General features: G+C 36.6%; 1 protein-coding gene across 1 annotated transcript in view; it reads left to right on the top strand.

The window, feature by feature from the left end:
* MYO3A (myosin IIIA) overlaps positions 1 to 17,235 on the top strand; it is a 203,556-nt gene that overhangs the window by 104,181 nt on the left and 82,140 nt on the right. Inside the window, exons 16-17 of the mRNA XM_045858071.1 lie at positions 7,122 to 7,248; positions 13,554 to 13,764. Coding sequence (XP_045714027.1) covers positions 7,122 to 7,248; positions 13,554 to 13,764 — 338 coding nt within the window. The remainder of the gene's footprint in view (positions 1 to 7,121; positions 7,249 to 13,553; positions 13,765 to 17,235) is intronic.

Genomic DNA, 17,235 nt, shown 5'->3' with positions numbered 1-17,235 from the left:
TCTCTCTCTCTCTCTCTCTCTCTTTCTCCCTCCCTTCCCTCTCTAAAAATAAGTAAATAAATAAATAGTAATTCAATCCCTAGTTATCTTCATTCAAAACATATAAAGTTAGTTACTTGTACAGTGTTATCATTCAGCCACCATTGATGAGTTGAATGGAATGACAGGACCAAGGAAACCACTTGCTTAAAACAAGAATAATTCTATACTAGTGAGTCATATCTATGAGTTAAATAAAGTTCTTGGCACCGCTAGTCTCTGGCTATGTATCTTTAGAGCAATAGCTAAACCTCTCTGATCTAACTTTCTTTATGAGTAAAAGGAGGGCAGAGAAATGATCTATTTCTGAGTCACTTCCTACTCATTATCCGTGATTCAAATTGAAGACTATTTAATTTTATTCTAATCTTTGCACACTGTTCATTTTATTGTTTTAGGCACCTGCAAAAATCAACCTAAGCACAGAGAAATAGTCATATCCCTTACATACAAACAGCTGCAAATACTGCTTACAGAGCTCCTCTTTTCACCCACCCACTTCTGTTTGCCTGGGACGTGGTCTTCCACAGCATCGGGTCACAGGGTACTGGCCCCAGCCTGCTCCTCCCCAGCTGGCCCACTCTGTCTATTATCAATGGCAGCATCAGCATCTTGGCTTTCCCAGGACTGGAATGGATAGTGCCACATCCCCCAGCCTATGCTAGTGTCACTTTATCATGGCCCCTGGTGATTCCCACCTACTTTGAGGTCTAGGTGTTGTCCTTTATCTCACCCCTCTCTCACATGGGTTTCAGTTAAACAAGAAGTGTGGGTTGAGGCTCTAAGAAAAGATATGTGTGCATGTCACCAAAAGGACTCTGCACCAAACTCAGTCCTCCCAGCGGAGATATAGCTTCCATTCCTGAAACAAAATCAGGGAAAGGGGATCATGCATTTTCCAATGACCAGGTTCCACTGCTTAGAGGAGTTAATTGGTTTTTGGAAGAAAACAACTTGGCCTAGTATGGTCTTGTTATTCTCATAAAATCTGACTATTGACTCATGCTGCAAAGCTTGAGACCAAAAAAGTGGACAACTAGAATTTTTAAAAATCCAAGGAAGATGAGCACCCCTATGTTCATTGCAGCATTATTTGCAATAGCCAAGGTATGGAAGCAACCCAAGTGCCCATCTACAAGTGAGTGGACAAAGAAGATGTGGTACTTTTACACAATGGAATACTACTTGGCCATTGAAAAGAGTGGATAGACCTAGATGGTATTATACCAAGTGAAATAAGTCAGACCAAGACAGACAAATACCATATGATTTCACTTACCTTTGGAATATAAAGAAGAAAATGAACCAACAAAATTGAAACAGACTCATAGATACAGAAAATGGATTTATGTATGCTAGAGCGGGGAAGAGTAGGGGTCTGAGTGAAAAAGGTGAATGGGGTTAAGGAGTACAAATTGGCCCTGGCTGGTGTAGCTCAGTGGATTGAGCACAAGCCTGTAAACCAAAGGGTCACTGGTTCAATTCCCAGTCAGGGCACATGTCTAGGTTTCAGGCCAGGTTCCCAGTAGGGGGCGCACAAGAGGCAACCACACGTTGATATTTCTCTCCCTCCCTTTCTCCTTCCCTTCTCCTCTCTCTAAAAAATAAATAAATAAAAATTGACAGTTACAATAGTTACTTGGATGTAAACTAGAGCATAGGGAATATAGTCAATAATATTGTAATAACTATGTATGGTGCTGGGTGCATACTGGAAATATCAAGGTGAACACTATGTAAATTATGATTGTCTAACCACTATGCTATACACCTGAAACTAAAACAAATAATATTAAATGAAAACTGTAATTGAAAAATAATATTTTAAAAAGGAATGGGGAACTGGAACTAAAGTATGAAAATAATCTGGAATTGGGAACCTAAAGGAGTGTGCCTCACTGAAAAATGTGTGAGAGAAAGTAGCTGAAAATAAAGATGCAGAAGCCCCAAAGGATATAGAACTTCTTCTTTTCTTGCCTTGGTAAGGAGCTGGCACTTTATCTTCAAGGGAATAAGGGCTGCTGAAGGATGTTAATTGGGGATAGAAGACGATCTGAGCTGTCTGCTAGAAGGATCATGGTGACAGTTGTGTGGAAGATGGATTGGAGAGTGGCAAGACCAGAGGCAGAGTCTCATTAGAAGGAGCCCAATCCCAGAGACTGAGCCCATGCATTCATTGTTCACATTTGTGAGTCTAGATGTGACCCTTAATCCTAAAAATGGTCACTTCACCTCTTTATTGTTTTTAATGTTCATAGAGGTCATGTTTTTCACAATTATTTCAATATATTAATGATTTTGAAACCAAGTACCTACCTTTTCCCTTAAGATTCTGCTAACACATTTTTTAAGATTTTGGGTTTTTAAGAGCAATTTTAGGTTCACAGCAAAACTCAGCAGAAAGTACAGAGTTCCTGTATGCCTACTGCCCTCCCACACACACAGCCTCCCCCATTGTGACTGACATCACCAGAGTGTTGCATTAATTACAATCAGTGAACCTACACCAACTTACTATTATCACCCAAAGTCCATATTTACATTAGGGTTCACTCTCAGTGTTGTACTTTCTTCGACTGTGAACAAATGTACAATGACCAGATTCCATGGTTATATCACACAGAGTAGTTTCACTGACCTAAAAATCCTCTCTGCCTTCTATTCATCCCTTACTTTCCTGTGACCCCTGGCAACCACTGATCTTTTTATAGTCTCCAGGAAAAGTTTAACCTTTTCCAGAATGTCAAATAGTTGGAATCATTTAGTGTATAATGCAGCCTTTTCACATTGGTTTCTTTTATTTAGTAGTAGGTATTTTAAGGTTCCTCCATGTCTTTCCATGGCTTCATCGCTCATTTCTTTTTAGTGCTGAATAATATTCCATTACCTGGATGTACCACAGTTTATCCATTCACCTCTTGAAGAATATTTTGGTTGCTTCAAGTTTTGACCATTATTAATAAAGCTGCTACAAATATCTGTGCACAGGCGTTTGTGGAGACATAAGTTTTCAGCTCCTTTGGGTAAATACCCAAAGGAAACCACCAAACTGTCTTCAATGTGGCTATACCAGTTTACATTCCCACAAGCATCAAATGAAAGTTCTGTTGCTCCACACTCATCAGCATTTGATGTCAGTGTTTGGGATTTTGTACATTCTAATAATGTGTAATGATATCTCATTATACTTCTAATTTGCATTTCTTTGGTGACATATCATGTAGAATATCTTCTTATGCTTATTTTCCATCTATTTATCTTTGGTGAGGTGTCTGCTAAGGCCTTTGGCCCATTTTTAATGGGGACTTTTTATCATTGAGATTTAAATGTTTTTTGTATATTTGGAGTTAACCGTTATCACATGTGTCCTTGCAAATATTTTTTCCCAGTTTGTGGCTTGTCTTCTCATTCTCTTTGTAGGTGTTTTTATTTAATTTGTTAACCTAATAATCTTTGCATAAGAATAAAAATGGCTCTCAATTAACTTTGTTCACCTAACTCATAAATATGACTTTAAATTACCCTGAACAGAACTAAATTCTTTTAAATACCCTACCTGTATTAAAATTTAGTATATCTATCTCTATCTTTCATATATTCTCAATGACTGACACCGCAGGTTAACAAGGACTGTAGGCACTTGTGAAACTTTCTAATCATTTAACTAAATCTTCTTAAGTACTTAAAGTTATTAGCCATGAATATCTAATAATTCAAAAAAATTAATGTAGTAGGTCAAGTTATCCTATACATTTGAATGTGACTTGCAATCAAATTATATTATGCTTCTCAAATTAAAATCATGTGTATTACCATGTAAGTATTTAAATTCAAGCCATAAGACTAATTGTCAGGTTTTTCAGTTTGTGTCTAATATTTTCTTAAAGTTTTAAATACTTAAGAATGAACATATTGAGCCCTGGCCAGTGTGGCTCAGTTGGTTGGAGCATTGTCCTATAACTGAAAGGTTGCCAGTTCAATTCTCTGACAGGGCATTCTACCAAAGTTATGGGTTCGATCCTGGGTCTATGCTCAAGTGCATGTAACCCTTGGTACAAATGTGTTCAATGCTCAGTGGAGGCACCAATACCTAGTCCAGGTGTATATGGAGGGCAACCAATGGATGTTTCTCTCTTGCACTGATGTTTCTCTCTCTCCCTTCCTCTCTCTCTAAAAGCAATGGGGGAAAAAAGGATCTCCAGTGAGGATAAAAAAAATTAAGAAAGAAAAAAAGGAATAAACACATTGATTACCACAAGATTACACACCTTGTTCATAAATTTAACAAAAAAAAGCATTGATACTGTATTCATTTGCTTAGGCTGCCATATCAAAGTACCACGCACTGGGTGGTTTAAACAACAGAAATTTATTTCCTCACAGTCCTGGAAGCTAGCATTCAGAGACGAGTTTGGATCATTCTGAGGGCTGTGATGGAGAATCTGTCCCATACCTCTCTCCTAGTTTCTGGTGGTTCCCCAGCAATCGTTGGTTTTCCTTGGATAGCAGATGCCTCACCCCAATTTCTGTCTTCTTCACATGGGGTTTCCCCTCTATGTGTCTCTTTATATCATGTTCTTTTAAAAAGACACCCTACTCCAGTATGACCTCATCTTAACTAATTACAGTTGCAATGATCCCATCCTCAAGTAAGTTCACATTTTGAGATACTGGGGGTTAGAACTTTAACATATGAATTGGGGTGGGGAATATGACTTAGCTCCTAACAGATACTGTACCTTTGATTTACTTCAACATCTCTATTCTTATATTTTCCTAGGATTGTGAACTGAGGCTAAAGGTTCAGAGCCATGTTTGGGGACAGAGAATTTAAGACTTTGGGAAGTGGGCCCTGCATATTTCTAGGACAGGGTCTCTCAATTTTGGCACTATTTACTTTTGAGGTTGGATAATTCTTTGCTGTGGGGGTTGTCCTGTGCATTGTGGGATATTTATCAGCATTTCTGCCCTCTACCCACTAGATGCCAGTAATACCCCAGCCCCAGTCTGACAACCAAAAACATCTGCAAATGTTGCTGGATGTCCACTCAGAGCAAACTTGTCCCTGGTTGAGAATCACAGTTCTAGGATGGTTAATTCCAGTCACTGATGTGAATCTGCCCTCTGACCTGTGCTCTCTTCACTGTTGTCGGGGGGGACCCACAAGCCTTATCTTCTCTATTTGAACTGAATTTAACCAACCCCTATACCTTGTGACTGAATTCTGTATTCTTTTTGTATTTCAGGCTCAAAGACCATAGTTTTAAACTCATTATATTAATAACACCCCATCAAGAAAAAATATTTTAAAAAATAAAGTTAGACATGAAATAGAATCAGAGCCATCAATCACTGCTGCACTTGAACGTTCACATAATCTTCAGAATCGTTAAAGTTCACAAGTCTCCATTCGTCTTATTTTCTTCTTAAAAAACTACTTTTCCTCAACTCTCAGAATTCAAGCTTGATGGGATATAGTTTTATCTTCAAGCTGATGTTTTAGCACATTCAGAAATAGTTATTGGTCTTGAATTATATATCATTTCATTTGAGGATATATATTCTATTTACTTTATTATTTTAAAAGTATATTGTGATAGTGTTATTTTCTACCTCTTATTACAAAAGTACACTATTTCCATTATATTGTGAGTTGGAGTGTGCTCAGTTGGGGAAATTTTCCTTGTTACCTTCGGAGCAAGGTACACATGGAGGCTGATAGAGCTGTCACGAAGGACGGTGCTTCATCTTACAGCTCCATGCTACGTGTCTCAAAGTCACTTAACAAAGACACTTTCAGAATATCATGTTTTATAATTTAGATACATCCTATATTTGAGCCACAAGGTGATGTATTCATCCTTATCTCCCTGGCCTTCTCACCACCATGATATTCATTATCTATCATAAAAAGCACACTTATTCATTGATTACACAAGCCTTGAGTCATTGCCAACCATGTGGAAGGCAGGAGGCTACAGATTAAATAGGATCTGTGGACCAGACACAGATCCTTATTGTCAGGATTTTTAAGTCCAGCAGCAGAAATGTTACTTTTTCACATAAAAAAAAATAACAACAATGAAATACCACCACACACCTATGATTGTACAATAGCCAAAACACTGACACCAAATGTTGGTGAAGATTCATTCAAAAAATGTATTTATGTATTCACTTAACATATGTGCTATGTATGAATGAATAAGTATTCCTGAAGATATTTTTCATATCCAGCTTTTATCTTGAGTTGGAATGTTGGAGTGGATGGAATAATCATTTTTTAAGTGTAGCAGCTGGACTAGAATAAATGCAGCAAAACAAAGCAATAAAGGATTTTCTCCCTTTTCTGTTCCTCATTGCACCATGAACATAGTTGGAATGCCACATGAAAGTACCATAGACTCCTTAACAAATGCCTCCAGTGCCTTTGAAAAGAGGCATATATATGTGTGTGTGTTTACATGTTTATATATACATATATGTATATGTGTTTCTGAGTTTATTTTGATATACATTATATAAGATTTTATGTTTAAAAAGCAATTACTATAAACTAAACTATAGTCCCATGTTCTCCTATCTGTTCTTAAACAACACATATGCTTTGATTTTGATGCTGGGATTATTTGAATGTTCTTCCTTAATAATCCTTTATTCACACCTATAACCTTACTCTTTAGATGGCCTCAAAGGAAATGAACACATGGAAATGACCACATTAAGGTCTGACATTAACTATCACATGGACAGACTTTTCTATGGCCTAATGAATTAGCCATTTCCACTTATTCTGAAGGGAGCTCCTCATTTCTATTTTTTATTCATATTTGCATTAATAAAATATTTTTAAGCACTCACCTCATGAGTAACAGACACCATGCTCACCCCTAAGATTAATGAATGAGGCCAGGCTTCCTTGGATTCTTGCCTACTTGGTTCTCTTAGTCTGACACCATAGTCTGCAGGATGGCCTTCTTATTCTGGACCCTGAGGATTCTTCCAGTCTATCCCCACCCATAGTCACTGCCTTGCCATACTCAAGGGTAGAGTCATGCTAACATTTGTGTGGTGTGTTTCAGCAACTTGGAAGTGTATACAGTATCCTTGCTGCCATCTTGAATGTTGGAAACATTGAGTTTTCTTCTGTGGCAAGTGAACACCAGATTGACAAGAGCCACATTTCCAATCTGGCTGCTTTGGAGAACTGTGAGTTCCGTTATCATCCATTCAAAACCGAGCTCTTTAAAAAGTATAATGACATACTGTGAGTGTGATAGAAGGATAATTTCAAGCAATTGTATTTCTATGAGATCCTTAAAAAGAACACTCAGATTCAATTTGTGCGAAATGAAGTATTTTAAGTCCACTATTTGAAACAGATCTTCATACCTCCAAATTAACTGTTTACTGTAGAAAGCATTTCTAAAGACTAAACTTTTGTGACTATTTTAGGAGTTACTTACATTTCACTGTAAAAACACAGAAAATTTAATTAAAATTTAGTTAACTAATCTAAAAAGAGTTAAGGCTGTTATTGTATAGATTTAGCATCTGTATCATTTTATAAGTAACAAAGATCTGTATACTTATTTTTATATTGCATAGATTTTCACACATTCATCCTGAGTTGATTAATTTTGCAGTCATTTTCTACATAAGAAAAGTACATCATGGTATTTGCTTCAAATCAATTTTTCACTCACTTGCAGTTTGATGTTGTAACTCCATTAACTTAAGGCTCCCCACTGATATATTCCAGTGGCATAGCTTTTTTATTTTGATTACATGATATTAATTTTTGAATCATGACATAAATTTTTATTTATATATTTTTCTTGGCTTATACTTAGGCATGAACAGAATGAGATGTTATAAGGTAATTTCAGAGGACCAAATGCCCAACTATTGTGGTCTGGACCTCTCTCTAGATCCGTATCATCTCCACCCCACTGTGTCTCAAGAACTAGCTTGGTAATACAGCAGAACAAATGTCAGATTGGCATGTACCTAGAAACCTGTTCTGATATTTCACATTTAAAAACCTTAATTGGCACATAAGACATTAGGTTATGAGAAGTATAATAACCAGATAACTCCAATGAGAGGATTAAAATCCTCTCAACTGATCATATTAGAATTATCACCAACCAATATAATGAGTTACAATAGAGGTATATTATACAATAGATATGAATATACTTAGAAACAATTGAACTAAAAATTATTTTGATTATTGAGTACCTATTTCTATGTAGCAAGAGACAGGTCATGAAAGGTTAAAATTAATAAAAATATAGTTAGAATTAATTAAAGCACTTTCTGGAATAGCCACTCAGGGAAAATAAAAATTTTACTAATTTTCATTAAAATTATTTATAATTAAAGTTACAAGGAATTATCTTTAAACCAACACCATGTCTCCAGTTGATTTTGCAAGTGCATTGTTTCATTTAGGCACCAAGCCTATCCATTCTATTCCATAAATATTTATCAAATCTGACACCTTCTCTTTATCTCTGTCATTACCATTGTCATCCAAGACAATATCATCTCTCACTTCATGATCTCCCATTTGTTCATTCTACACCAATTGTTGATTTTTTCCAGTCCATTCTCCACAATTTATCTAGAAACAAATTAATGGATCTATCAATAGGCTCTCTCAATCTCCCTCTCCCTCTCCCTCCCTGGAATTTTCCCCCCCTTTTCCCCACTTTCCTCCCTCTCATTTCTCCTCCCCCTCCCTCTACTCCTCCCTCTATCTTCCAACTTAAATTTCTCATTAGCTTCCCATTTATCTGGGATGAAGACCATCAAGACTAGCACTTTATTTTACTAAGTATTATACTTACCAGTACAATGCCTGGCATGTAGTAAATACTCAATGAATTTATGTCAAATGAATGAATAATATGGGGTTTAAATAGACACACAAATCAATGGAAGACACTGTTCAGAAACAGATTGAGCATTTCAGGCCCCAGACAGGAGCAGCATCACTTCAGCAGAAAGCCTAAGTGCCAGAGGCCCCTGGGATGGTGTGGGACTAGAGATTTAAATACTAGTGGAGAGAGAGACTTTCAGTCAAGATAACAGTGTCGGTAAACACTACTTGCCTCCTTGTACAACCACATCAAAATTACAACTAAATTATAGAACAACCATCATTCAGAATCACTATTAAAAGCTGAATTGAAGCCCCACAACTATGGAATTATAGAGGAAATGACATTGAGACTGGTAGGAGGGGCTGAGAGCAGGAATGGGCTGGTGCTACACCCACATAGCAGACAAAAATTGGGAGGTATATTGGAATGAGAAGTCCCAACCCCACACCAGCCCCCACCCAGCACAGGTTTCCAATGCCAATAAGATAGCTTGCCTTAAATTCTGGCTATAAAAACCAGGGACTGAGGCTTTGGCAACCAGAAACTTCTAGAGTTCCAAATAGCTCCTCTTAAATGGCCCATGTACAGACTTTCATTCCCTCTGAGCTTCAATAGCAACTTGAAAGGCCCCAGAGACATACAGGAAAGAACTAAATTGTCTAACATCAGGGCAAGAGCTGGAGTGGGGGGCAGCTTTCTCCCAGACAGAAGTGTTGGCAGAGACCATTGTTCCTTTTCTGAGCACTACACCCACAAAGTCAGCAGGCGGGTGCTGTATCTGAGGTTCCATCAACCAGGCTCACACTGTCTGCCCAACTCTGGTGATTCCCTGAGACCCTGCTCCACTCAATTTGCAGGCCCACTCTAACTGTTTCCAGTGCTTTTTCCATAGGAATGACTTGTATTGGCTCATGCTTCAGATTTTCCTAAATTCTCTAAAACTAGCAGCATCTGGCTACAGAAAGCCAGGGACATCTCTCTAAGTGACCCCATGCCTGGTGACTAGCAGCAGCTTGTTCTGATCCATAGCTTGGCCTCATTTGAGTATGTCCATCCCAGCACAAGTAGCAGCCATCTCAGCTTACTTTATAGAGCATGTGGGGTAACCCCAGAGAGAACACAGATGGTAGCTGATCTTGGACATGTCAACAGCAATAAAGGCTAAACTACAAGAATAGGGTATATACAGCCCACATGGTGGACTCACCTTGGGAATTTAGATGATAGGGGAGGCTGTGTCACTAGACTCTACAGGACACCTACTACATTAAGCCACTCTACCAAGCCTGGGAGACATAGCAGTTCAACCTAAAACATAGAAACAAACACAAAGATGCTGCTAAAAATGGGGAGACAAAAAGACATGGCCTAAGTGAAATAAAACAAAATTCCAGAAAAAGAACGAAACAAAACAGAGATAAGCAACTATCAGATACAGGGTTCAAAATACTGATTATAAGGATGCTCAATGAACTCAGTAAAAACATCAGCACCATAAAAAAGACCCAGTCATAAATGAAGGATACACTAATTGAAATAAATAAAAATTTGCAGGTAATCAACAGTAGAGGGGATGAGGCCAAGAATCAAATCAGTGATTTGGAATATAAGGGAGCAAAAAACACCCAATCAAAACAGCAAGAAGAAAAAAGAAAAGATTTTAAAAATTAGAATAGTGTAAGAAGCCCCTGGAACAAGTTCAAACATATCAACATTCACACTAAGGAAGTGCTAAAGGAGAAGAGAAAGAGCAAGAAATTGAAAACCTATTTGGAGAAAAAATGACAAAAAACTTCCCTAACCTGGTGAAGGAAATAGACATACAAGTCCAGGAAGTTCAGAGTCCCAGACAAGATGAATCCAAAGAGGCCCACACCAAAACACATCATAATTAAAATTTCAAAAGTTAAATACAAAGAGAGAATCTTAAAAGCAGCAAGAGGAAAAACAGTTGCTTACAAGGGAGCTCACATAAGACTGTCAGCTGATTTCTCAAAAGAAACTTTGCAGTCCAGAAGGGATTGACAAGAAATATTCAAAATGGTGAGAAACAAGGACCTATAACCAAGATTACCCAGCAAAGCTACCATTTAGAATCAAAGGAAAGATAAAGAACTTCCCAGATAAGAAAAAGCTAAAGGAGTTTATCACCAGCAAACCAGAATTGTATGAAATGTTAAAGCATCTTATTAGAAGATCAAAAATATGAACAATAAAATGACAATAAATACATATCTATCAACAATTAAATTAAAAGCAAAATAAACAACCAAGTAAAACAGAAGCAGAACAAAGAATATTTTGATAATTGCCATATGCGAGGAGGGTCATAGAGATGGGCAAATTAGGTGAAGGGATTAAGTCAAATTGATATTAACAGAATAGTCATGGGGATGTAAAATACAACACAGAGAATATAGTAGCCAAAGAACATATATGCATGACTCGCAGACATGGACAACAGTGTGGGGATTGCCCTAGGAAGTGGGGAGGGCTGGATGAAGGAGAGCAAAGGGGGAAAAATTGGAACAACTGTAGTAGCATACATAATGAAATACAATTTAAATTTTAAAAAAAAGAAAAGAAGTGGATCAAAGTACAGTTAGCTGAAATGGCATTACAAATCATTAATAATCCTGCAGGGACCACCAACTAGCTAACCATTTAGGGGAGGGAGTTTTTGAGTCTTTCTCATACTCCATGTACCAAAATGAATGCCAAACATATATTAATTTAAATGCAAAAAAAGTGTAAAGGTACAAGACACAATATATTTTTTAAAAATCTTGAGAAAATAAATACTTGAAGGGCTTTATGTGTAAAAAAAAGGAGAAATTTTTAAAAATAGGCATCTGACAACATAAAAAATTAAAACTCTTCCATATTAAAAAAAGAAGTGAAATTGCAATGAAATTAAAACTAAGGGAAAATATTTGCACATATCAAAACATTCTTTTTAAGCTATAAGGAGCTCTCCTATTGGGAAAAGATGAACATATCAATGGAAAAAGGGAATCCCCAAAATGCCACTAATAAACCACAAACTACTAATAAAAATATAACAACAAAGTATTCAGCTTCACTAGGAATCAATTAAAAACAAGTTGAAAGAAGCATTTTTTTCCTATCAAATTGGCCATTTTGAAAAATAACAATCTCTGGTGTCCATTGAATTGTGTCGAAATTATTGCTTTTTATTTGGCTGACAGAAGTGTAATTGGTTCAGAGATTTCAAAGAGCAGCTAGATAGTATCTATCAAAGGCTTGAATATGTTTATACACTTGAAACAATTGCTAAATTTAGGAAATCTATGCTAAGAAAGTATTATAAAACAAGGACATAAACTCATGCCCAAAATATTTATCCCAGCATTCTTTACGGTTATGAGCACATGGAAGCATCCAACAATTTAAAAGTTATTGATATATTATAATATTTCAGAATGTTAAGCTACAACTTAAATGATAATTATCAGCAATACTCAACAAAATAGAAATACTTGATACTATATTAAGATAAAATGTATGTGCAGAATAATGGTAATAAAATGCTTACTTAGAAGGAAAGAAATGTAGAATGTTAACTTCGAAAGTGAGATTTATGCTATGAGCCTATATTATTTCTAAAATGTGAAAAAATATTTTCCTTAAATAAGGCCCAACTATCTTCGCTACATAGCTAAGGAATATCTTGTTCCAAATACTACAAGTAAATTCTTTATGTTCAAAATATTTTAAAAGAACAATTGATTTGAAAACTTAGCCTATCTGTTGTGTAATGGTTTGAGTTAAAGATATTTATTTTTTAACAAGTTTTGTTCACTGGGTTAGATATTATTAATTATTTTATTTTATTTTATTTTATTTTTCCATTACCATTTATTCCCCCATACCTTATTCCACCTCCTCCTCCACAGCACTCACCACACTGCCATCCTTGTGTATGAGTTCTTTGTCTTTTTTTGCTCAATCCTTCTAGTCCCCCCAATATATCACCCCCTAAGTATTATTGATTTTAAACTCTAGTGATAATGAATGATTTTTCAGGCATCAAGTTTCAACAAAATTTAGTAATCGAAATATGTCCCTGAAAGGTAGTGTAGTAGTAGGTATGTGAATGTCAAATAGGTATACATTCTTTGGGCTGTATAAAGCAGGAGGTACATGAAAAATATTTGTTTGGGTATATCCCTGAAATCTGGATAACCTTACATTTAATTGCTACATTCTGAAAAATTTTTATAGAATAGTGGTATCCAAATTATACCATCTATTCATTGTTTTTAAGTTATTTAACATAATTCAGTAAAATTACATTTGGTATCTTTTTTAAAATAAACAACTACTCTATTATGAGTAGTGAAATATGCAAACATTTCACTCTATTGGCCAGTTTAGTTTGGGCTGTGCTGTATTTTATAGCATCCTACATATGACAAACCAAGAGAAATAGAGAAAAATGATCAAGAAAAGGCATAGGACTACTATTGAACTTATTTTTACATTATAAAATCTTTGCATATTTATTTCATGTCATTTGAAGACAATAAGACATTTTCTTTCTCTGGGAAGTTTCTTCATTGCCATAATTTCTTCTAACAACACATCTGTTTAATTTTTTAGCTGCTTCTTTGCTTTGCATTCAGGCAGATGAGCTGCAGGAAGCTCTCACCTCCCACTGTGTGGTCATGAGAGGAGAAACTATTATACGACCCAATACTGTAGAAAAAGCCACTGATGTCAGAGATGCTATGGCTAAAACTTTATACGGCCGTCTCTTCAGTTGGATAGTCAATCGCATTAACAGCTTGTTGAAGCATGACACATCACCAAGGTAAAAATTTTTATGGAAACATGTTTTCCCAAATGTCAGATGCTGTGAATCTATTTTGTAATTTTTAATTTATATTGGGGTCCCTTTGAAGATGTTTCTAACTGGTAACATTTAATTTATCAAAGTTATGTTTCAGTAGATCTGCTTTGTTTCCTAATAGTACCACTTCATTATGCCAGCAACATGAATAAACATAATAGAAAGTGAATTTTTAATGTGACATCTTACTATCAAACTATGGCTTTTAAGTAGAAGGTGCACTGTAAAGTGTACACCATTTTATACTTATATAAAATGTCAATTCGGTGGTTCTTTGTTTTTGTTTTGAGGTTTTGAATTAAATCTTGAAGGCAAAGAAAAACTTTTTTTATATTTTAACTCTCACTATAATCTTGGAAAGGTAGGTCTTATGACAGCCAATGAAATTTGGCTCAGAAATACTCTAAATAACTAGCTAATGGTAGATCTAGGATATGATCAATGCCTTGTGATCATAGGCTACTCCCTGATCATAGGCTACTCCCTGCCTATGTTCCTCATCTGAGAAGTGGAGGTAATAGTAGCCACTATCGACTGTGCACTCTCCATGTGCCAGGGATTGCACATAGATATAAGCCCTTTCATTTACACTAAAGTTCTGTTTTACCATAATTTATACGATCCCTAGAAATTTGAAAGTGAAAAAAGAAGATAGATGCCTGTCCCAAGACTACCTCATTCACACTTGCTTATTAAACATAAAAGACCATGTTATACACATTTCAAGCAAGCAATTTATTATTATATTTCCACTAAAATACATATCACACCATAATATGATCCAGTTAAAATTATCCTCAAAACTGCTTCTTTACCTTTCTGCTAAACCATACCTTTTATGATTGGATCTGCCAATCACAATCCAATGTATGCATTATGAGTTAATGGTCAAATAGTTTGTATGTTCATGTGCTGCCACTTATATGATGCCAGGCTCTCAGGAAGGAATGGAAAACTTAAAGAATGTTTCAATATTTGTATATTCCACAGAATGTAGGCTAGACATTCAGAGATTCGACCTCATTTGTTAGCTGTGATCTGCATGTTTGGCAGTGAATAATGGCCAGAAGGGTCTGACTTCTAAGCAGGTGATCTGTTGAAAGCCCCACTGTAGCCTATTTGCCACATGGTCGCTTTCCTTCCCATGTATTAATGAAAACTATCCAAATCTCAGATTTTCTTAATTTAATAAAAAATTTATAAAACTAAAACAAAACCATTGAAATAGTTTAGTTCAATCTGTCAGGATTTTTAGAGAGCACGTGTTTTATGCGAGGCTTTGCCACCAACTTCTTGTGTGACCTTGAACATGTTGCTGCATTTCTCTGCATCTCTTCCTGCTCAGCTATTAAATAAGGCTGTGGAACGACAAGGCAGTGGTCTGAATTGTTGGTGGATTTCTTGGAGCCTTTTAAGAACCTCTTGAAAATTATGTCCTTCACTCCAAAATCAAAACTGGGTATACTTAAATACATCCACCAAAATACTGCACACAGCTGTGACTCCAGACCTCTTTAAAGCCATTCACAAATCTGTTTAACAATCTCTGAAATATATTTTTTTTAAAAACCCTGAAAAACACAAAACAGAAACAGACTTATAGATACAGGGAACAAAATGATGGTTGCCAGACGTGAGGGGGCTTGGGAATGGGAGAAAAGGTGAAGGGGAACAAGAAGAACAAACCTCCAGTTAAAAAATAAGCAAGCCATGGGGGTATAAATAATATCACAGTAACTTTATATGGGGACAGATGATGACCAGACATCACAGTGATCACATTGTAAGGTTTATAAATGTCACATCACTATGGTGTACACCTGAAATCAGTAATATATTGTGTGTTGACTATACTTTCATTTAAAAAACAAGAAATCCTCAACTAGATTGCTTCTTTACTTCCCCGCTAAACTGTATGCTATCTGACTGGATCTAACATATTAGTGTTAATATACATGTCAGACATTTAGCTCAGTGAAATCCTACAGAACAGAGATGGTAAAAGAATAATCATTTTGACTAAACCAGCATAAATTTGAACTAGACATTTTCATCATATAATCACATGAAATTACACTCACTCTTCCAAATAAGAACTTTCAGAAATATTTGATAGCTTTCCTTTTGTCAATCTCATCACATATTCAAAGTGTTCTGTAACTCCACATTCTAAATTCAGTCAGTTTCTCCCAATATAGATAACATCCTCCAGTTCACAGCATGCGGTTGCTGTCTGTCACTTCCAAATCACTGCCTCACACAGCACTGAGAGAAACCCAGACTACTTAATGATGAACAATAAAGAAAAGTGTTTGTACTTTCCTGTTTAAAGTCACGTGAAAATTATTTGAGAATGTATATACTTCTTGGGGGAGGAGCAGACTTTTGACCAAGTATCTAACCTTTAGTGAGCAGAGGTAGCCATTACAGAGGAGCAGGAAAAAAATGCATTAGTAATTTGTAATTACAAAATAGTATTTAATTGTATTTTAAAACATTGAATTGTAAAATAAACCCACACATATTTGTTCCCCGACTGGGGCCTGGCACTGAGCGGGTCCTCTTGGGGCCAGCTAGTAGCGTGTGGGTTTTGACTTTGTGTCCGAAAGACTTCACAGCACGAGTGTGGGTGACTCTGAGGGCACTTTTATTAAAGCTGGGACAGTGAACCGAGGAGGGGTTCAGCATAGAAGCAACAGAAGAGCCTAGGATGGGCTGCCTTAGGTCACTGGGAAGTCAGAGAAAAGGGGGCTTTAGGGACAAGTTCAGGGGATTAGCCTGGGACAAGCTGCCAGTTGCCCATTGCCTTCGAGTTCAGGAGACTCATGCCTGTGGGGAAGGAAGTGTGGGAGGAGAGGTAAGGGAATGAATGACTCAGGCTGCTCCCCAGAGGGAGAGCACGATCTGTGGGTCCTTTGTCTTGAGGCTTTTATCTCTTTCTTTCAGGCAGGAACCTTAGGGGAGGTCTCAGGGGAGGAAGGTTTCAGCAGAATATTCATCAGTTTTCCAAGTGTGTCCTTTCAGGGCTGTGATCAGTGCCAGGTCAGGGGATCATTAGTCATTGCAGTCCATCCTGGCGTTGTTGTCGCCCACCTGGTTTTGCTGCTTTTCTGGGCCTGGAGCTGAAATACAACTGAGGCTCAGATGTTATCCTCAGGGGGTGACCTTTTATATCTGGCCGCAAATTGCTCAACCAGTTTGTTTAGTTACAGGTCTCCATTTCCCTGTTCCACTTACCAAGGAATTTTCCTAGCTTCCTACTATCCTGTTTCATATGCACAACTTTCTTTGGGTTATCATTTGTTCTATATTTTAAAAATTATGAATGAATAACCCAACAACACATAATGATTCTTTAAAATAATTAAAATATTTTTAGCAAGATGTTTTCATTGTTGCTCTTTCACAGAATTTGTTGGGGGGTATAGTTTT

Source organism: Phyllostomus hastatus, unplaced genomic scaffold (assembly GCF_019186645.2).
Source record: "Phyllostomus hastatus isolate PE091 unplaced genomic scaffold, TTU_PhHast_1.1 phas_scaffold_1674, whole genome shotgun sequence".
NCBI lineage: Eukaryota > Metazoa > Chordata > Mammalia > Chiroptera > Phyllostomidae > Phyllostomus > Phyllostomus hastatus.
The sequence above is the reverse complement of the archived record's forward strand: the minus strand, read 5'-3'. Positions and strand labels throughout refer to the sequence as shown.